We start from the raw sequence: 22,426 nt of genomic DNA on the forward strand, positions 1-22,426 counted from the left end.
GCAATAACATGCATTCAAAAGTAGAGATCGACCAGGGTTCTGCTAGACGAGCTTCGAATCCCAGATCGGGATCGCTGCAGATCGGTGGGAACTCGCTGCCCGGACCGCCTATCTCGGTTGGACCGAGAAAGCGGATACGCCGCGGCAACTACCACGGGTTAGGCGACCGTGCATCTCTCCGCCGTTGGAAGGATACCCGTGTCGGGGCATCCGGTGGACGACAAGGGCTGAGGGGTGGTCGCCGGCCCGTCGCGGGCGCCGAGAACTAAGCATGAGAGGAACTGAGCGAGTGCAGGCGGTGAGGCGGCGGCGTGGTTGCAGGAGGCGAAGGTGGGTGGCGGCGGCCGGACTGGGGACGCGGGGAGTAGGGGGGCGTGACCCTCCTCCTCTCCTCGTACTCCCCCTCCGCCACGCCACCTTCTGCGTGCCGCGCGACAGCGGCGACGGTGGAGGAGGACTCCATGGCGTGGGGGAGGAGGCGGCGGGTGCGGGAGGAGGCGAGCGGCGAGGAGAGGAGGAGACGGCGGAGGGCTGGGAGAGGGTGGTGAGGCATGGGCGGCGCGCGGTGCGTGAGGGGAGAGAGCGTGGGAGAGAGAGATTTCCCCTCGTGGATGGGGTGGCGGCGTGGGGTGAGGCTGGGGTGGATTTATGGTTAGATGGGGGTTAAATACCGCCGATTAGGTGGGCTGGCTGGGCCGGCCCAGTTTGGGTCAATGGGGGTTTCTTTCTCTCTTTTTATTATTTGTTTCTGTTTTTATTTCAGTATTAAACAGCTTTAGTTTTATGAGGGTGATCAAAGAAATATAAATAGCAATTCCTTCACAAAGTGCTATTTTGAACAGAATAGGAAGATGAATATTGCAGAATTATTTTTGAACTATGGAAGGAAGGGTTTTCACATATTTGAGGAATATATGATCCAAAGTATTTTTATGAGCATTTTTTGAGAATTTTTGGAATGATAGAATAGTAGGTTGCTTCACAAACTAGGATGACGTAGGATAGAATGGACCCACGAGTGACATGTCAACATAGTTAGAACATGTTACGACATTTTTATAATCGTCGTAAAAGTTATGACGATCTCATCTTATGTGGTTACAACGTTTTTGACTCACATCGTCATAATTTATATGTAGATTTGATCCCCTCAAACGGTTTACGATGATCTCGGATGAAATCATCATAGATTTATGACGAATTCATCAACGACATCTTAAAAAACGTCATGTATGAGCATATTTCTTGTAGGAACAAATGGTGAACGGTTGATGAGATAACAAGAAGTGGAAGCGGCCTCAGCCCAAAAACGCCTATGCAAACCTGCATTGGACAACATGCAACATGCTCTGGAAATAATGGTCATGTTCATATGCTCAGCAACACCGTTTTGTTGAGGAGTATACGGTACGGGGTAGTGTCTGACAATGCCTTCAGACTTGCAACACTTCCCAAATTTCTTACAATAGAATTCCATACCATTATCAGTGCAAAGTATTTTTACCTTCTTTTTAGTTTGTCTCTCAATCATAATCTTCCACTCCTTAAAATCTGAGAAAGGTTGACATTTATGCTTCAAGAAATAAGGCCAAACTTTTCTCAAATAATCATCAATAATAGTCAACATGTAACTAACACCACCTAGTGAGTTATTGCGAGATGGTCCCCATAAATCAGAATGCACATAATCAAGAATACCTTCAGTTGTATGAGTGGAAGTGTTGAACTTCACCCTCTTGTGCTTGCCGAAGATACAATGCTCACAAAATTTCAATTTACCAGTTTCATATCCTTTAAGAAGACCTATCTTAATTAACTCTGCCGAACCAAGTTCACTCATATGTCCAAGACACATATGCCAAAGGTTAGAAGCATCACAATCAGAATTCTTTGAAATAACTGGAGTAGCGTTACCTGAAACGGTAGAAGCTCAAAGGTAATAAAGACCATTGGTCGAACTTAAGTCACCTTTCATCATAATGAGAGAACCTTTGGTGACCTTTAAAACACTATCTCCACCTGAATACTTGTAGCCCTTTGCTTCAAGGGCACTCACAGAAATAAGATTTCTCTTCATCTTCGGAATATAACGAACATCTGTCAAAGTTCTGATTGTGCCATCAAACATCTTGATTCGAATGGAACCAATGCCTTGAATCTTGGATGGTGAATTATCAAAACCCAAAACCGAACCAGCGATAGTAGTAGAATCAAAAGTAGTAAACCAATCTCTATGCGGGCACATATGAAAAGTACACGCAGTGTCAAGTACCCACTCGTCATTGGTCTTAGCACATCCAGCAATAACAACAAGAGCATCATCGGAACTATCATCACGAGCAACATTAGCAGATTTTTAAACTTGTCTGCTACCTTTCGGTTTATACGTACCATTCCTCTTTTCCTTATTCTGCAACTTGAAACATTTTGAGATGTCATGCCCGTCTCTCTTGCAATATCTGGAAGACTTCTTCTTGTCTCTAGATTGCGACTGGTCCCTCTGGATGTTCTTACTTTTGCCACGGTTTCCATTATGTGAGTTCTTCTTCTTTGTCCTGCCACGAACAGATAATCCCTCGGCTTGGGATGAACTTGAACCATCATGAGGCACCATTAATTTCATCTTCTCCTTAGAGTTCAAAGCTTCATAAACTTCATTAAGCGTGAGAGTATCACGACTGTATAATATGGTGTATCTAAAATTGGTATAAGAACTTGGCAGCGAACAAAGTAACATTAAAGCAGTATCTTCTTCATCATACTTAAGCTCCATTGCAGCTAGATCGGATATGATCTCTTTAAATTCTGAAATATGAGTCAAAACATTACCTCCCTCGGGTAACTTGTGCATCAATAATTTTTGCTTCAGATGCATCTTGCTGGTGAGATATTTTGTCCTGCAAATCCCTTCCATCTTTAACCATAGAGCGGCGGTAGTTTTCTCGCTCAAAACTTCCTGCAAAATATTATTATGCAAATGGAATTGAATTTGTGACAAAGCCTTACAGGCCATTCTTTTCTCCTCAACAGTCCAATCCTCAATTCTATTCTTTCCAAAACTATCCAGTGCATCATCATAGTCGGTGTCGTGGGTATAAGTCTCACAGTAGATGTGTAGGGTACGAAAGGATGGGCAGAGCCTTAGCTACGACGAGGTTGTATGAGTTCAGGCCCCGCTACGGTGGAGGTAAAAGCCCTACGTCTCAGTGCTCTTGGGAGCTTGATGTCGAGTGGAATATGGATTACAGTGAAATGCTAACCCCTGCACCAGTGGGGAAGGGCGGCTTATATAGAGTGCGTTGCCCTTCACAACGGTCCGGTGCGCAGGGGTGAAGTAGTGGCGAATAAATGCCTACGTTACATGTAACGTATGCCTTAAATGCTAATAATGGTACATGAAAACGTATGACCATTGCCCTCCAGGGGGGGTACGATATACAGAGTGGAATCCAGTCGGTAAGTTTGATACGCTCCGAATGCTCGTCTCCGACTGGATGATGGAGGAATCGTCACCGACTGGATGATGGGAAGTCATTAATTTAGTCAGAACTGACTAAGGGCCTTGTCCCTTACGAAGGGTAGTCCTTGGGTAGGACCTATAGGGCAGGCCTATGACCCTACCCTGGGACCACAACCCCATCATTAGTCCCCGAATGGATCGGGGTTGGAACGACGAAGCGATGTTTGGAGTACGGATCCGACTGGTATGGATGCGATTTTGGCGTTGTTTGCCTCAATCCATTTTATCCTCTTGACCAGTGATCCGAGTGGATATATCCATGAAACGAACCGTCAGAGACCGAGTGCTTCCGCGGAATCTTTTGACGTGACCGGTCAACTGACAGCGGTGGATTTTCTGGGATCCTCAAATTTCGGTTGCCGCGCGCTCAGCGGGGATGACAACATCGTCATCGAGTAGTTTCTGCCGCCTCGATTATCGCGCCTTCATCTCCTCCACTAATATCGCAGCAGCCGGTCGGGGGATAAGATTTTGGGGCCACCTGCTAGTGACCCAGTCGGAAGCTTATTTAAACCTCTCCAGCGAGGGTTTCTCGTTGCGCTCACCTGATTACTCGCACTCGCCCCGCTTCTCCCGTGGCTCTCTGTGCATCCCAAGCTTCCCCCTTCTTCTCCTCCCCGCCGGATCTGCAGTCTCTACCATGACGAAGGGGCAGACGAGCAAGCTCGAGTCGAAGAAGAAGAAGAAGAAGAAGAAGGCGTCTCCTGCTCAGCGGCGACAGCGGGCACTACCGTCGGGTTGGATCCAGGGGGATTTCCTCCCCTCCACGGTGATGACGAATGACATGCTGGAGCTGGTGAAGCAAGGTATGATCGAAAACAAGTTGTGGAGGCTGCCGGCGGAGGGCGAGACGGAGCCGGCGCCCCAGGAGGGGGAGCGCGTCTTGCTGCTCAGTCACGTGTACCGAGGCTTCTCTCTGCCTCCTCATCCCTTCTTCAGAGGTATCATGAACCACTTCGGGGCACAGCTCCATCATTTCCCTCCCAACGCAATAGCTCATCTTTCTGCATTCGTCGTGCTCTGCGAGTGCTTTATCGGTTGTCCTCCCCATTGGGGGCTCTTTAAGTACATCTTCTCCGCTAGATCCCAAACCGTCAAAAAACTTAGCCAGTCGGACGACAAAACTCATATCCTCCAGCTTTGCGGGGGCTTAGGCTTCCAGAAGAAAAGCAAAAGTAGCTACCCCGCTCTTCAGTTGTCCGAGTCCGTTAAGAACTGGCAGTCGACTTGGTTCTATTGTCAGGACGTCGCCAGTCCGAATGCCGCAACTGGGCTGCCACCTTTTAGTCTAGACCGACCGGCTCCGCCCAGGCAGCTTGCGCTCACGAAGATGGAAAATATCCAGATTCAGCCTCTGGTCGAAGCGTTGATAGATGTCATCCGCAAGGGAGTCACCGGCACGGATTTGCTGGAGATTTTTCTGGGTCGGTGCATCCAGCATTTGCAAGCTCGACACCACGCCATGTGGCACTACACGGGGCCTGAGGACTTCACTCGGACTCACCCCGAATGCGTGACCGGGGAGGTTGTGACGGCGTGGGTCCGCAGCATCACAGGCGCCTGCGACAACCCCAGAGGAGGCCGGCGAGTGAAGCCCTTCCGCGCTGACAAACCTCCTCCGAATGAGGTGAGTATATCTTGTCGAGTGCTTACAATTCTCTTAGATTTATCGCTTTTTCTTGTATCACTGTCTGACGTCTGATGTTGTCGACTGTATCTCGTGCAGGCGTGGACCAACTGGTTTTCTCCTGTCTCGAACGGGAATCTGGCTGAGGAAGAGGAAGGCAGCCAGGAGGGCAGCGTGGACAGCGTCGAGTACGTCTCCGACAGCGGGGAGACGGAGGAGGAGACCGAAGAGGAGGAGGGGGAAGCTGGGGAGCAGAGCTCACCACCCCCACCACCAGAGCCTAGAACTAAGCGCCGTCACGAACCCGTGACTCCGTCGGCTCCTCCAGCGGCCCCGAGTGCCTCGCCAGCTCCTCCCGTGGTTCCGAGTGCCTTGCCAGCTACTCCCGTGGCTCCGAGTGCTCGGAGCACAAAGAGGACCAGAGACGCTGTTGCCGAGCCCGCGGACCAACCTTCCAAGGTGGCCAAACCGAGTGGATCCAAGCCTCGTAAAGCTTTGCCTCGGATGAGGATCGCTGTTTCCGTTGCCTCAGCGTAAGTGTCTTGTTCTCCTATCTTCTTTTAGTATTGACTGAACTCATGCTTATCGGTCGAGTGGATTTTACTCGACAGAGCTGCTACCTCCGCCACCTCTCTGCCACGCCACGAAGACGATCCCGTGGATACGGATAACGTTGCCACATCCCAGCAAGGTAAGTCGTGACGACTCCGAGAGTTTGCATTATTGTTTCGCGAATTCTGTCTTTAATCTTGCCCTTTTTCTGTGGTCTGACGTCGTTCAGTTGGGCTTCCTTCAGAGGTGATTCATCTGGAGGAGGATGACCAGAAGAGGTCCGGGCAAGCTTCGGTGCATGTCCTTGAGGTTGTTCCATCTGCTACCGCCCCCACCATGGACGCGCCGCCGACCGAGACGATGCCGTCGACTGAGACGGTGCTCATCGCGGCTAAACCGACTGGAGCAGGACTTGGGATGCCCAAGGAGTCTCCTGTCATGCCGGGTCCGTCGACCGTCCAGTACAACACCCAACACCTCCCGGAAGATCAAGTGGGAGCCGCCAAGGCGGACATGGTGCAGGTGGAGTTGATGGCAGGTGATGCCAAGGGGGCGTACGACTCCATCGCATCTTTGTACAAGAGAAGCTTGGAGCTCCGGGACGATATCTGAGTAAGTGCGCTAGTAAGTATTTGCTTTCCTCTTGTAACCCACTAGGAGTTTAAGCGATATACTCGGATACAGTAGGATTATTTTGCAGTGGGTTCACTCTGAGTGAACCCTGTGGGTGTAGTCCCCGAGACTTCTGTCGAGTGCTTGCATCGGCAGTTGTCTTTATATACATTTTCTTTGACTTTATCGGATCAAAACTAATCTGTCCGAATGGTACCAGTGGGGGTACTCCGAGTGCACCTACTGGAAGTAGTCCCCGAGAGTAATTTTACTCAGGTCGGGTAGTAGTAGCCTCGTAGGCTTGTTTTTTGTTATGTAGCTCAATAGGGCGGACCTGTTCGAGCTTCATGCCAGTGGGGTCACTCTTAGTGAACCCACTGGGTGTAGTCCCCGAGACCGCTGTCGACTGCTTGCGTCGGCAGGGGTCTGTAGAACTTTGAGCCACTTCAAGAAATATGCTCATACATGATGTTTTTTAAGACGTCGTTGATGAATTCGTCATAGATCTATGACGATTTCATCCGAGATTGTCGTAAACCGTTTCAGGGGATCAAATCTACATATAAATTACGACGATGTGAGTAAAAAAACATCGTAACCGCATAAGATGAGATCGTCATAACTTTTACGACGATTATAAATATATCGTAACATGTTCTAACTATGTTGACATGTCACTCGTGGGTCCATTCTATTCCACCTCATCTTATGCGGTGATAATCCATGAAATATGATATACCTTGAGTGGAAATTTTAGTGACATCATTTTACAATACACTCTTGATAGTTGCTTCACAAACACACATATTTTTAACACTTCAAAATTATTTTTAGTGTTACATATCTCAGACCAATCAAAACGCAGAACTACCCTTCCCACGGATCATGCAGCAAACACCGTTGGATGCTCCGAGATCCAACGGCAGCCATCAATCCCACCCCCTCTCAGTCCTACCCACGTAGCCCTATCCTCTCGTCCCTCTCCCCCATGCACTAGAGCCGCCAGCCCCAACCATCTCCTCTCTGATCCAAATCCATATTCAGCGGCCGCCACGAACACGCTGGCCTCGCCGGCGGGGACCGTCTCGAGCCGGTGCGCCACGGCAAGCCGGCACAGCGCGTGGGCAGCGCGGGCCTCGCGGAGGATGGCCTCGAGCTGGCGCCGCGCCATGGACCCGTACGCCTCGTAGCGGAGCTCCACCACGCGTCTCCCGTCGAAGTGGCCCCGCGTGGTGCCCTCAAAGGTGGCGATGGCGCCCGCCGACAGGTCGTGGACGTGGTCCACGTACCGGCCCATGTCCAGCCGGCCTGATCCCTCGTCCAGGATCTCGACCAGGTCCTGGCACGCCGCCTCCGTCGTCGGGGCCTCATCGCCGGCCATCGAGGGGAGCTGTGCGCCTGCGCTGCTGGTGACTTTGTGATTTGATCTGGGTGCATCACTGTGGCAACCTACTCAGGCAAGAAGCAGACCCGGGCTTGCAGCTCGCTGCAGTACCTGAGCCTGTACGGCTGCAGCGTCGCGTACACCATCACCACCACCACTAGCATCAGGTAGTCGCCGCCGGCCAGCAGTTGCATTAGTTGCACCATCCATCGAGCAAGAATCATGTGACTTGGAGTAGAATTACTACATAGCTTGCCTTCCTTTTCGTGTTTGCCTATTACGTGTTGTTGTTTTAAGCTGATCGTTTTCCATGCCGCAGGGCGATTCTGAAGGCCAACTGCTACCACGCGCACGGGCATGACGCGCCCTGCAGCTTCGACGGAAGCTACTACATGCTCATGTTCGGTGGGGCGCAGCTCCTCCTCTCCTTCATACTGGACTTCCACGACATGGCGTGGCTCTCCGTCGTTTCCGCGGTCATGTCCTTCTCCTACGCCTTCATCGGCCTCGTCCTTGGCCTCGCCAGCACCATCTGTAAGTACTATGCCCTGCTTCTTTTCCGGCCTGGCCAGGTAGTAATTCAGGTAGTAATACTATCAGTAAACCACTGAGCATGATGACATCCCGTTTTTTCAGAATTAGTACTTACTATATTTGGTAGTACTGTCAGTAAACCACCGAGCATGATGACACCTTGTTTTGTTTCGCTCGTGTGCCAATACTGTAGGACACCCTCAAGTCGCCTCCTGCCGAGAACAAGACGATGAAGAAGGCGTCCATCATCTCCATCCTAGTCACCACCTTCTTCTACCTCTGATGCGGCTGCTTCGGCTACGCCGCCTTCGGGAGCGACGCGCCGGGGAACCTCCTCACCGGCTTCGGCTTCTACGAGCCCTACTGGGGAGCCCTACTGGTGAGAGGGAGTACATGCTAAATAATTATAGTTGGGGAGAACTAGGTAAAGAGGGAATACATGCTAAATAATAAAAAAAACTAAATACTACTTGGTCACACTGAAATAGCCCCCAACTAATACTAATAGTTAATTTGTCAACATAGATGCCAGAGTAGCAAGCGACACCTTGATGGTAGTCAAGGTCAAAAATGGACTACCTATTTAAGGCATACATATGTAGCCGTCAATTTTTAACCTTTTAGAACTCAGGCCAACTAGCTTTCAGTAACAAGAATAGCAGAGCTGAACACAGTACTATGTGCCAGCTTAAAGCTTTAGTTTGATTATTACTTTCTGAAAAGCACTAGATAATCATCTAAGTTAATCTTTCGTCCAGATTAACCTGCCAAAATTCAGTCGCACGTACGGATGCAACATGTAACTCTTGATTAACTGGATTATCATGTCTCAATCAATTCAGAATAGCTTTATAAGTTCTTAATTAGATTGCAGAATTTGCGAAACACGTAGATATATACTAAGAGGTCGGAATTTGCGAAACACGTATATAACAAGAATAGCAGAGGCCCAGTAAATCTAGGCAAATCGCGAGCATTGTTTCTTCAGTCCAAGTAATTGCAGGGTACGAAGTACGGATGAACGCTAAGCAAAACGAAATGTGGGTCTGCTTGTTGTAAGCACGAGCACTGGGAAAGATGAGACCCTTTTATAATAGAATTAGCCGGCTTATCCCATTTCTTCCACTACAGATGATAGATTCATATCATGAGTGATAACTTCTTTTATACTCCACCGGGAGTATAAAAGGGTCAACTGAGTATTAGTTGTACAAATTAGTTCATGTAGCTGCACGGTACTTCACTGTTCCTTGATAACCCAAGTGACTGGGAAAACTGGGTGTTACTCTTTGGCAGATCAGCTACGGTATATATGGGAGTCCGAAGAGTTGCGCCTTGCTATGGAGTGTGTGGATTTGATTAGGAGAGTAAGTAAATATTCAGTTTGTTCCTTTGTACAGAGAAAGAAAGAATATTCACTGCATTCGCTAAAGCAAATCATGTGATGTAGGTGTTTCTTTTGCAGGAACTCGTCGACAGGATCCTCGCCCTGCTCTCCGACGACCAAGGTCCGCTCCCCTATTTTCCCCCAACTCTTTTTGTGCCAGTACAATGCACCTCTATCAACTTAGAATGATGCGACATTTCTATCCTTGCAAAGCAGCCATAGTGTTCTTTTTCACCAAAGCACCTGCTCTACTTGCTAACCTGCTTTCGTATGTACGTGCCTGCCTCAGCCCAATGGCACCTTGGCCGAGGGAGGAGGAGTGCGCCAAGCAAGGAGGCGGTGCTCAATTGCACGACCATGGAGCGGATCCGCTGGGTGGTGGTCACTTCGAATTTCTCCAGAACCGCCGCCACCTCCCTCGCCGTGGTCGTCGGCAGCGGCGTCACCCTCTTCTTTCGCCGCTCCTCCATCGTGCTAGCCTACAATGAGTCAGCAGACCCCATCGATAGGGAAGTTATGTCCTCACATTTCTCCTTTTTTCTACTCTTCTTTCATTGTAGCACAAATGGATGTATTTCTGATCTCAAATGCGTGCTCTTGCATACACTGAATTTTTGAATCACTGAACTGTGGGTAAACTGAATTATTACAGCATGAATTGTGCGTACACCCCCATAGGTAGCCAAGTTCTGTCCTCAGATTTGCTTGCTTGTTGTCCTTACAATTTATGGATCTCTAAACTTTTTCCAAGTCCATGTTATTTATGCACTGAATCTGTGAGCTTTTCCTATATACTGTGTTTCTGTTTCATAGGTGCATGTATCTCAAGCAGTGCCTCATTGTTGTTAAACTGAAATATGTGCAATTATCTACTGTGCAAGTGTACCTTTTGTTGTTATGTGATGGACTGAACCATCTCCTATGTTGTGCAAGTTTGCCTTTTGATGTCATGTACTAGGTTGAACCTTATCGACTTATGTGATATATGTATATGTGATGGACTGAATCATTGTTTCAGTAATAGTACTTGGCTCTGAAATTGTACAAGAGATCCAGATTTCAATTATAAATGCCTTGTTTTCTCTTAAGAAATCTGAACACAAGAGTTGTTTGTCTACTTCTGTTCTATTTCCTCTGGTCTCCCCCAATATGATGTGTGTGTGCTTTTTGCAGGTTCATGAAGAGGTGTTCTGATTTTGTGAAAGAAGGGGGCCGACCATTGAGAAGATCCCATGGGGAGCTCCTTAGGGTAGGTTATCTGTAGTGAATGATTACTTCAAAATTTTCAGAATAAACGAGGTTTTCGGTTTCTTAAAAGCTTTGGCATGTGGTACAACTCCAGAAACCGAGAGTATAGTAGTAGCAGGTCTGAACGTCTAGCTTCTTACAAAGATACATCTGTGATTATAGAACTTTTGTGTATGCTTTTTTGTTAAAGATACGTGATTTGAAATTTAACAAAGAGTATTCTGATCCATGATTTGTCCAACTAAAAAATTATGTGATGCGGCAAGTGAAATGTTATTCACTTAGTACTCGTAGAAAAATTCATGGTTTGAACCTTGTGAAATAAACTCTGTTTCATTTATATTATCCTAAACAGAACCTGCACAGCAGTCTACTCCATATACTACTATTTTTGTCAGTTTGTAGGCTATAATAGTTTTAGATGTCCACTCCTTTTAACTAGCCAATCATAGTTTAGACGAGTAGTCATGGAGGTAATTTAAAAGTATTGTGATAATGCAAACACCTACATTTATATTAACTCACTGTCCTTTATTCTTTCTTGCTTCTCATGGGCTTGTGCTAAACCAGACTTATGTTGCTGCTTACCTAATGAGCAGAAAGTACTTGACGTTGTTCCAGTGAACTTGTTGTTGCTGCTTCTCCTGCAAATCAAATTTTTGTTGCTACTTCTCATTCAAATTTCTACTTCTATGTCGAACTTACTAAGAGTGTGCTTCTAAATTGCATTTGTAGGAGAAGGGTCATGCCTAGACAAGCACAAATATGCGACTGCCTCGGGCTGGGGCTGGTGTTGTGTTGTGCTGGATCAGCACCACCGGGGCTAGGGCTGGGTTGGATCAGCTCCGCCCGGGAGAAGTTGCAGCAGTGCCCGAGGGACAAGGAGAAGGCTTGGGTGTTGATGTGGCATTCTATTGTGCAGATCTATTGTGCAGATGTGCTATTGTTCTATTGTGCATTTCTGTTTGTTCTTGCTATATGACTGTGTAAGGAAATGTATTCAAGAGATTACTTATTATGTTATGTAAACCTGGGAGATGTATTATGTGATGTTATATGATGGATGATTTTAATTCGACTTGAAGTTTTCTATATTTGAATATGAAATAGTGTTGGATTTAATACTGGACAAATAATTGGGTTGAAAAGTCCCAACAAATAGAAGTGAAACCAGCTTCTCGAACAAAATGTTGCTGAATTCAAAAATGAAAAAGGGCCAAAAATGAAATTGGACGAAATGTATTTGGGTACTAAAAGGCGAGGGCCCAAATTACAATGATACAAAAAATTCGAAAAAAAATACTATAAGTGGTTGTAAATAGGCTAAGGCCTAAAAAGAAGCCCAATAAGAAAAAGCCCCAAAAAATAAAACCAGCCCATGTGATCAATTGAAATGGGTTGGGCTGATTTCAACCATGATGTTTCGATTTCGTCGTAATTTTGCCACGTAGGACTTCCACGTAGGACTGGGTTTGATTGCCAATGATGATTTAGGATCGTAGTAAAGGTTACGACAATCCAGGAATCCTCGTAAAAGTTACGACGATTTCGTTCAAAACATCGCTGCTGTTCATTTGTGACGCTCCATTTTTGACGCTTGGTTTTTCGTCGTGAGATCGTCGTAAATTAAAAACCTTGACGATGTAGCGACGAAAAAATAGCGTCGTGTATTAGAAATTCCTTGTAGTGAGCTTTTACTGTTTTCCTTGTTGAATGTGTCTGATCTTCTCTTCGCGCCGATTTGCAGAAGACTTGCGAGATGGGATCAGCGTACAATGCTGTGAAGGCTGAAAAGATTCAGCTTGCTGCGGAACTGTAGGCAGTTGTGCATTACTTAGCTGGTGTGAAGGGTGCTCTTCTGAACAAGAGAAGTCCTTGGACGAGTCCCGTGAGGCAAACAAGGCATTAGTGGCCGAAATTGATAAAATGGGCAAGCAAAGAACTGAGCTGATGGGTCAGATGAAGTTGATGAACAGTCGGTGCATATCGCAGAAGAAGTACGTCTGTGACTGGGCAAGGAAGATGATTGCGCTGCTCGGTGGTAAGTTTTTTCCGAGTGCTTCTTGACTTTGTATTTCGTTCTGCGCTTACTTTCTGCTCGTCTTGTCTTTGCAGATTTTTGTATGGACCCTGAGGCTGAAGCAGCTGACGTTGAGCGGTCGGTTATTCCGAACGTTCCACTCGGCGACGAAGCCAATCGAGACATGCTCCGAGCGCACATTCGCCTTGGCAGAGAGGGACCTTTCATCAGCCGCCTGAGAGAAGTCGTCGGTCGAATCGACAAGGAGCTGTGGCCCGAAGACGAGTCCCGGCGGGAGATAGAAGGGTTGATGACTCGGCTGGAGGACGTCCCGAACCGAGTGCAGGAGTGGAAGAAGTCAGCCGCTCGCTGTGGTGCAGACGTGGCACTGTCGCTGGTCCGAGTGCACTGCAAGGAAGCTCGCGAAGAGAAGCTGAAGGCATTGCAGGTCGCCAACACCAAGAAGCTTCGATTCGAAGATTTCATGGAGACCTTCCTTGAGACCGCCACTCGCATCGCAGACGGGATCGACCTTGACACTTTTGTGGAGCCTGCCAGTCCCGGTGCAAGTCCTGACGACGCTTGAAAAACTTTACCTCGGTATGCCGAGTGGTATTTGTATCAAACTTTGGCCACTGCTGTTGGCCGTCACATTCGTGGTTCGGTCTGGATAAGCTTGATCGACACCGAGCCGACTATCGTTGAACCAACTTTGAATTCGAATCGAACATTTTGATCTTCTTTCGCCAAAAAAAATTTTGACACGATTTTGGCTCGTGGTTTCTGTTTGACGTTTCTTGGTGAAGCCAATGGCAAACATGCAGAGCATGTAGTTGTCAGTTGTCTTCACATCTGCATGAGCCTGAATGAGGGTCTGCTATGCCTTCGAGTGGATCTCTAAGATACACTCGAAGGAAGCTTTTTTACTTAGGCGATTCTTGATCGTAGCTAAGTCTTCGAGTGTGACTGTAAGGTCGCAATCAGAGCGAGTTGCTACTCATGTAATTATCAGTTGTCTTCACATCTACATGAGCCTCAGTGAGGGTCTGCTAAGCCTCCGAGTGGATCTCTAGGATACACTCGAAGGAAGTTTTTTACTTAGGCGATTCTTGATCGCAGCTAAGTCCTCGAGCGCGACTGTAAGGTCGCACTCGGAGCGAGTTGCTATTCATGTAATTGTCAGTTGTCTTGACATCTACATGAGCCTTAATGAGGGTCTGCTAAGCCTCCGAGTGGATCTCTAGGATACACTCGAAGGGAGCTTTTTACTTAGGCGATTCTTGATCGCACCCAAGTCCCCGAGTGCGACGTTTAGTGCACACTCGGAGAAAGTTTGTACTTAGGCGATTCTGGATCGCAGCTAAGTCCCCGAGTGCGACATTTAGTGCACAGTCGGAGAAAGTTAGTACTTAGGCGATTCTGGATCGTAGCTAAGTCCCCGAGTGCGACGTTTAATGCACACTCGGAGAAAGTTAGTACTTAGGCGATTCTGGATCGCACCTAAGTCCCCGAGTGCGACGTTTAGTGCACACTCGGAGAAAGTTTGTACTTAGGCGATTCTGGATCGCAGCTAAGTCCCCAAGTGCGACGTTTAGTGCACACTCGGAGAAAGTTTGTACTTAGGCGATTCTGGATCGCAGCTAAGTCCCCGAGTGCGACGTTTGGTGCACACTTGGAGAAAGTTAGTACTTAGGCGATTCTGGATCGCAGCTAAGTCCCCGAGTGCGACGTTTGGTGCACACTTGGAGAAAGTTAGTACTTAGGCAATTCTGGATCGCAGCTAAGTCCCCGAGTGCGACGTTTGGTGCACACTCGGAGAAAGTTTGTACTTAGGCGATTCTGGATCGCAGCTAAGTCCCCGAGTGCGACGTTTAGTGCACACTCGGAGAAAGTTTGTACTTAGGCGATTCTGGATCGCAGCTAAGTCCCCGAGTGCGACGTTTAGTGCACACTCGAAGAAAGTTTTTTTTTTTGAGACCGGAGTCTTCCAACGCGAAAGAATTTTGAATCTGCAAAAACTCAATCTGCTTTGTATTACTTCAATGATACTTGTTCTTTACATTGCCCCAGTCGGCGGTCACGTGTAGAAGCGCTTGAGGAGATCTCCGTTCCATGCTCGCGGCTCATCCGTTTCCCTATCGAGGTTGTAGAGTCGATATGCTCCGTTGTTCAGCACCTTGGAGATGATGAAGGGTCCTTCCCAGGCGGGAGCCAACTTGTGAGGTCTCTGCTGATCCACTCGGAGCACCAGGTCGCCTGCTTGGAACGTACGACTCCTGACGTGCCGCGCGTGAAATCGCCGCAGATCTTGTTGATAAATGGTTGAGCGGGTCAGTGCCATCTCGCGCTCCTCTTCTAGAAGATCCACTCCGTCTTGCCTGGCTTGCTCTGCTTCGGCTTCGGAGAAGAGTTCAACTCCTGGGGCATTGTGAAGCAAGTCACTCAGAAGGACTGCCTCTGCTCCGTAAATGAGGAAGAACGGGGATCGCCCTGTAGATCTATATGGAGTTGTGTGGAGGCCCCATAGCACCGAAGGCAGCTCGGTGACCCATGGGCCGGCAGCATGTCCAACTTCTCGCAGGAGTCGAGGCTTCAACCCTTGAAGAATAAGTCCATTCGCCCGCTCTGCTTGCCCATTTGATTGGGGATGCGCCATAGATGCAAAATCCACTTGGATACCTTGGCCTGTACAGAAACCTCTTAATCTGTCCGATTCAAAGTTTGTGCCATTGTCAGTGATTATGCTGTGCGGTACCCTGAATCTGGAGATGATGTCCCTGACAAACTTGATGGTCGTAAGGGCGTCGAGCTTCTTGATGGGCTTGGCTTCAATCCACTTGGTGAACTTGTTGACTGCCACCAACAGATGTGTGAATCCCCCTTGGCCTGTCTTGAATGGACCGACTGTATGTAATCCCCACACTACAAACGGCCAAACAAGAGGGATTGTCTTCAACGCGGATGTTGGCTTGTGGGATTTGTTCGAGTAGAACTGACAGCCTTCGCATCGGTCGACCATTTCCTTCGCCATTTCATTCGCCTGCAACCAGAAGAAACCAGCTCTGAATGCTTTGGCGAAGATTTCCCTTGAAGAGGCATGATAACCGCAGGTTCCCGAGTGAATTTCTTCCAGGATTAACTGCCCCTCCTCAGGGGAGATGCATCGTTGAAGGACGCCTGAAACACTTTCTTTGTACAACTGGCCATCAATGACGGTGAACGACTTCGACCTGCGGACGATCTGTCTGGCTTGGACCTCGTCTTCTGGTAATTCTCGCCTTAGGATGTACGCAATGAATGGCACAGTCCAATCGGGGATGATAGCAAGAATCTCCATGATCAAATCAACCACAGCGGGGACCTCGACTTCAATCGGATATGTCGAGCTCTTTGGTTGTACTGGTTCCTCTGTGAAGGGATCTTCTTTAACTGAGGGAAGGTGTAGGTGCTCGAGGCAGACATCACTCGGGACTGGTCTCCGAGTGGATCCAAGTTTCGCCAATTCATCAGCTGCTTGGTTTTTCAGTCGCGGAACATGATGGAGTTCCAGACCTTCAAACTTTTTCTCGAGCTTCCTCACTGCGTTGGAGTATGTAGTCATGGTGGGGTTCCTTACGCCCCACTCCTTCATTACTTGATTAACCACCAAATATGAATCGCCATAGACCATCAGGCGATGGACACCGAGTGTGATGGCCATGCGTAATCCATAAAGGAGAGCTTCATACTCTGCCTCGTTGTTGGAAGAATCAAAATGTATCTGCAACACATACTTGAGTTTGTCACCTTTTGGCGATATGATCACAACGCCAGCGCCGGAGCCATTCAACATCTTGGACCCATCGAAGAACATTGTCCAATGAGCCGAGTAGATGTGAGTCGGTTGCTGTTGTTCTACCCATTCTGCTATGAAGTCAGCCAGAGCTTGAGACCTTATAGCTTTCTTGGCCTCGAACTTGATGTCGCAGTATAACATCTCCATTGCCCACTTCGCCACTCGGCCCGATGCGTCCCGATTGTGGAGGATTTCCGACAACGGAGCATCAGAAACGACAGACACCGAGTGGTCTTGGAAATAATGAGCCACCTTCTTCGCAGTCATGTAAATCCCGTAAATAAGCTTTTGATAATGGGGATACCTCTGCTTGGAAGGACTCAGGACTTCGTAGACATAATACACTGGCCGCTGAACCTTGTATGCTTTGCCTGCTTCTTCGCGTTCGACTGTGAGAACAGTGCTGACGACTTGATTTGAAGCCGCGATGTATAGAAGAAGGGGTTCTTTACTGAGCGGAGCAGTAAGATCCGGCTGGGTGGAAAGTAGGACTTTGAGGTCGTCGAATGCGATTTGGGCTTCGTCTGTCCACTCGAAAGTATCTGATTTCTTCATGAGTCGGTAAAGAGGTAGCGCCTTCTCGCCGAGTCGACTGATCAACCTACTCAAAGCCGCTAGGCAACCTGTGAGCCTTTGAACATCGTGTATTCTGACCGGCCGCTCCATTCGGACGATGGTCCCGATCTTTTCGGGGATGACATCGATCCCTCGTTCGGAAACGAAGAAACCAAGTAACTTTCCACTCGGAACACCGAATGAACACTTGGCTGGGTTGAGCTTGATATCGTACCTACGAAGGTTGGCGAATGTTTCTGCCAAGTCAGTCAGCAGGTCGGAACCTTTGCATGACTTGACTACGATATCATCCATATACGCCTCCACATTTCGACCGATCTGGTAAAGGAGGCATTTTTGGATCATGCGCATAAAAGTTGCTCCTGCATTCTTCAAACCGAATGGCATAGTGATGTAGCAGAAGCACCCGAATGGGGTGATGAAGGCTGTTTCTAATTCATCGGGGCCATACAGACGGATCTCATGATAGCCCGAGTAGGCATCAAGGAATGACAAACGCTCGCAACCCGCAGTCGAATCGACAATTTGATCAATGCGGGGGAGCGGGAAATGGTCTTTCGGGCAGACCTTATTGAGATGCTTGAAGTCGATGCACATTCGGAGAGACTTGTCCTTCTTGGGCACCATAACAACATTGGCGAGCCACTCGGAGTGGTGTACCTCACGAATGAAGTTGGTTGCCAAAAGTTTAGCCACCTCCTCTCCGATTGCCTTCCTCTTGTGCGCGGCGGACCGACGCACGCGTTCTCGGACAGGCCGAGCAGCAGGATCCACATGCAGTCGGTGCTCAGCCAACTCCCTGGGTACACCTGGCATGTCAGCGGGCTTCCATGCGAAAATGTCCCAGTTCTCACGGTGGAATTGGATGAGGTCGGCTTCCTATTTTTGATCGAGGGTGGTGGAGATGTTCGTCGGGGCAGCGGTGTCGTCCGTCGGGTGGATGCTGACCTTCTTCGTGTCTCCCGCCGACTGGAATGCAGACTCCAAAGCTGGCTTCTTCAAACGCATCAAGTCAGCGGGGTCGACTGTCTTCTTGTATTCGTCCAGCTCGGGGATAGCCATCTGCTGATCGACGATCCTCGACCCCTGCTGCAGACACTCTTCGTCCCGCTGCTGATTGCCTGTGACAGTGATCACACCTTTGGGACCTGGCATCTTCAGCTTCAGGTACACGTAACATGGACGGGCCATGAAACGCGCATACGCCAGATGGCCCAGAATCGCGTGGTATGCACTCTGGAAGTCCACCACCTCGAATGTCAGCTTTTCCTTGCGGAAGTTCTTGTCGGAGCCGAAAACGACGTCCAACGCGATCTGGCCGAGTGACTTGGCCTTTCGTCCAGGGATGACTTCGTGGAACTGCATGCTGTTCTCGCTAAGTTTGGACATCGGAATGCCCATCCCTTTGAGAGTGTCGACGTACATGATGTTCAAGCCGCTGCCGCCGTCCATGAGGACTTTGCACAGTCGGACTCCTTCCACCACCGGGTCGACGACCAGAGCCTGCCTCCCTGGGGTGGGCACGTGTGCTGGATGATCCGACTGGTCAAAGGTGATCGTAGTCTGAGACCATTTGAGGAATGTGGGGTTGGTTAGGGTGGCCATGTTCACCAACCTGTTCACCAGCTTCAGTCGACTCTTGCTTTCCACGTCAGCAAAAATCATCAGTGCTGCATGGACTTGGGGGAACGGATCCTCCTTGTCCTCATCATCCTGTTCATTGTCCTTTTCACTTGGCTGCCCTTCTCCGAACCCTTGGACCAGGAGGCGACATTGCCGAGTGGTATGCTTCGGGAATATGGCGTTGCCTTCTTCGTCCATCTTCGTGTGGATTGGACATGGCTGATCCAGGATATGGTTTCCGTACTGCTTCTTCTTGGGGGTGGACTGAACCTTCCCCTTCCCCTTGAACTTGGCGTTGGTAACGGCTGCGGCCTCTGCCCGCGGAGTGGACGGAGCTTTCTGCTTCTGCTTCCGAGTGTTGTTCCCATCTCCATCGACGACTGCTTTATGCTTGCCGCTACGAATGCGGTCCTCTTCCTCGCCATTTGCATAGCGTGCCGCAATCTCCATCATCTTGCTCATGGAGATATCGCCTGTCCGACCAAACTTCATGTACAGATCTCTGTACCGCACGCCTGCCTTGAAGGCGCAGACTGCTTGGTGCTCTGTGACGTTCTCCACCGTGTGGTAGAGGGTTGTCCAACGCTGGATGAAATCGCGCAGGGGCTCATTCGGCTTCTGGACACAGTGCTGGAGCTCCACGAGACCAGCAGGGCGTTTGCACATCCCCTCGAAGGTCCTGATGAAGACTCGGGCCAGATCTTCCCAGCTGTAGATGCTTGAAGGGGCTAACTGGTTCAGCCACGCTCATGCCGAGCCGTCGAGCATCAGGGGGAGATGTTTCATGGCAACCTGGTCATCTCCAGCACCGATCTGGACTTCCACTCGGTAGTCGTCCAGCCACGTTTCTGGCTTGGATTCTCCTATAAACTTGCTGATCCCCGTCGCCAATTGGAAGTTGGGAGAGATGTCAGCCGAACGAATGGCCCGACTAAAGCATTCGGAGCCAGAGACGATGGTCCTGCTTCCACTCGGACGGTCTCTATCGTGACCGTCGCGGTGGGCTCGACTCCTGTCGACCTTCCTCTAGGCGATGTACCCTCTTGCGTCGGGCCTCGGATCATAACTGTCACCGACCGAACGCCAATCATCATGATGTCGGGGCCCGTAGGGCCCACCCCGCAGAGGGGTGCGTGAACGGCGACGATCTTCGCGATTCATGGAACGGCTGCCTCCTCTGTGTCGCTGATGAGAATCGGGGCTGAAAACTGACCGATGCGTGTTCGTGTGAACAGAACTGTTGTGGATCCTGTTTTGCGACTAGGAGACCACCGAATTCTGCTGTTGTGCCGTGTGCAACAGGGCACGGATCTGCTCGATCCCTCTGCCAGCCTCTGAATCAGTCGGCTGGAGGGAATCGGCTATCTTGGCGGCGGCGGCCAGGTTGAGGACGGGTGTGCGGAACACCTCCACGTTGCCAATCGGCACAAACGGAGACACAAAACACAACAACTAGCAACTGGCCAACTAGCTGCTAATTTAACCGAACATTAAGCAACCAAGCAGCCAACCCAATGGCACCCAACATTGGTTGGCAAGAAACTAATTACTATATATAAGGCTGCTCGTAATGGAAGTATCATAGATAGTATCATGCATGCCAACTAGGCAATTTTGATGAGGTGGCATAGAATTAAATGAAGAAAGAGAGGGTTGAGTATCATATCATGATACCGCATCATATTAAATGATGTGTTACTATGTGTCTTGCATGACAATAAATGAACTATCCTATCATACTAACATATGATACTATGCATTACGGATGTGGTATCATAGACTAGTATCATATGCATGATACTAGTATATGATACTACACATTACAACCAGCCTAATCCTCACAAATGATATGCATTTCTCCCAAAGATCACATGTTTGACAACATCTTCAGTTCTTTCCCGGCCACCCGCTCCAATCAATTCGAAGATTATGATATCATTCATGTTGGATAAAAAACTCCACGAACATCCGCTCCAACCGCATACATATCATCTTGAACATCGATTGATACTCCATTAACTGCAACACAGATTAGATACGAAGTCAATACATACAACGGTATAACCTATATAGATGACGATATTTTGTCGATTAAAAACTCAGTTATTTTCTACATAGCCAAAGAGACCATAGTAAAACAGAAAGTCCCACCCGAATTAGCGTAGTAATCGTATTTGGTATCCCGTCAAGCAAGTGACCATATATATTGGTAACACTTGTCTGCAGATTATAAATTGAACGCAATTTGGATGGCGGAGCATGTAAAACGTGCAAACTTGCATTAAAAGAAAATGCATTTGATTCTCCTATCATCAGTATAAAAGTTACATTTCTTGCTTTCGTACGAGCTGTATCTAGCAAGATTTTCTTTAGTTAGCACAAATATTCTTTGAAGTTACCACATGAAAATCTTAACTTTCATTGGCATCTTTGATTTCCATATTAGTTTATTATTGTTTACTGGACTCTTTGAGTTCGAGAGTAAACGGTACATAAAGACTCAACTGTAAAGGATCACGATGTAGCTATATACCAGTGAAAACACATCCTTCTCTTGCGTCACGTTAATCAAATACGAACGGGATAGTAGATATTGCCAGGAAAACACAAGGAGGGGGGCAATCAAAGCCCTCCTAAATGATACATCATGTGGGGAAGAGCTGAGAATGTGCACAAGAGTATCATTCTGATTGTGTACTATGTGGTGCTAGGATGGATATTGTTTCCGAAGAGTGGCATTTCCTAGCAACTTGTCCTCTCAGAGAAGTACCTCAGGGTTGTCCTTTATCGCAACTCATCTAAAGCGAAAAAGATGTTTCTTTACCGCCATCAGACCATGTTTGACACAAGAAATAATAAAATAATACTTATTTCTTATTAAATTATTAAATTATTATCTCTCTATGTTCCGGGCGTGCAAATGTACAAGGTACACGAATACAAGAAGAACCGAGGGCCTCGGAAAGCGCCCGGTTAATTAGTCCCTCGGATAGTACCGTGGTACACCTCCGATTAAGCTGTGTAGTCGTCGTCTTTGGTCTTTACTTCGCGTTCCTCATGCATGGTGGTGGTGGTGTGTGGGTGGCGGTGGCAGAGTTCGTGTGCTAGTGGTACACGCGTCGTTCAAAACATGGCCTTTGCTACGGCCAGGCCCGCCTACGCCGTCTTGCCTCATCTGTCTTGAGTGGCGTCGATGTTGTTGGAGATGGGGTAGCATGGATGATTTTCCTTAGCTTGGACGTCGTGGATGACTTTGTTGATTTTCCGGAAATGCGATGGGTATGCCCCGCGGGAGTAGATGTTGGAAGGAGAAAAGGAATCGGGAAGACGTGTAACACATGGAGTGCACACATCCGTCAATGACCGCGTACACCGCCGCAAATGACAGAGGAAGTCGCCACCTGACACCAGCCGCCTCCAGCTAAGATACACCCATACTAGGAGCCACTACACGTGAGCGAACCCCGGTGTGTGTGTGACATGTGTGCGTGCTGAAGAGGAGGCAGGC

General features: G+C 48.5%; 1 protein-coding gene across 1 annotated transcript; it reads right to left on the reverse strand.

Annotated features, from left to right (window-relative positions):
* Window positions 1–7,194: 7,194 nt before the first annotated feature.
* Window positions 7,195–7,721, reverse strand: LOC123401141 (molybdopterin synthase catalytic subunit-like). Its single transcript, XM_045094873.1, has one exon. It carries the CDS (start codon window positions 7,690–7,692, stop codon window positions 7,195–7,197), a length of 498 nt encoding a protein of 165 aa, XP_044950808.1. The 5' UTR covers window positions 7,693–7,721.
* Window positions 7,722–22,426: the final 14,705 nt, after the last annotated feature.

The sequence above is a fragment of the Hordeum vulgare genome, chromosome 1H (assembly GCF_904849725.1).
Source record: "Hordeum vulgare subsp. vulgare chromosome 1H, MorexV3_pseudomolecules_assembly, whole genome shotgun sequence".
In the NCBI taxonomy this organism is placed as follows: Eukaryota; Viridiplantae; Streptophyta; class Magnoliopsida; order Poales; family Poaceae; genus Hordeum; species Hordeum vulgare.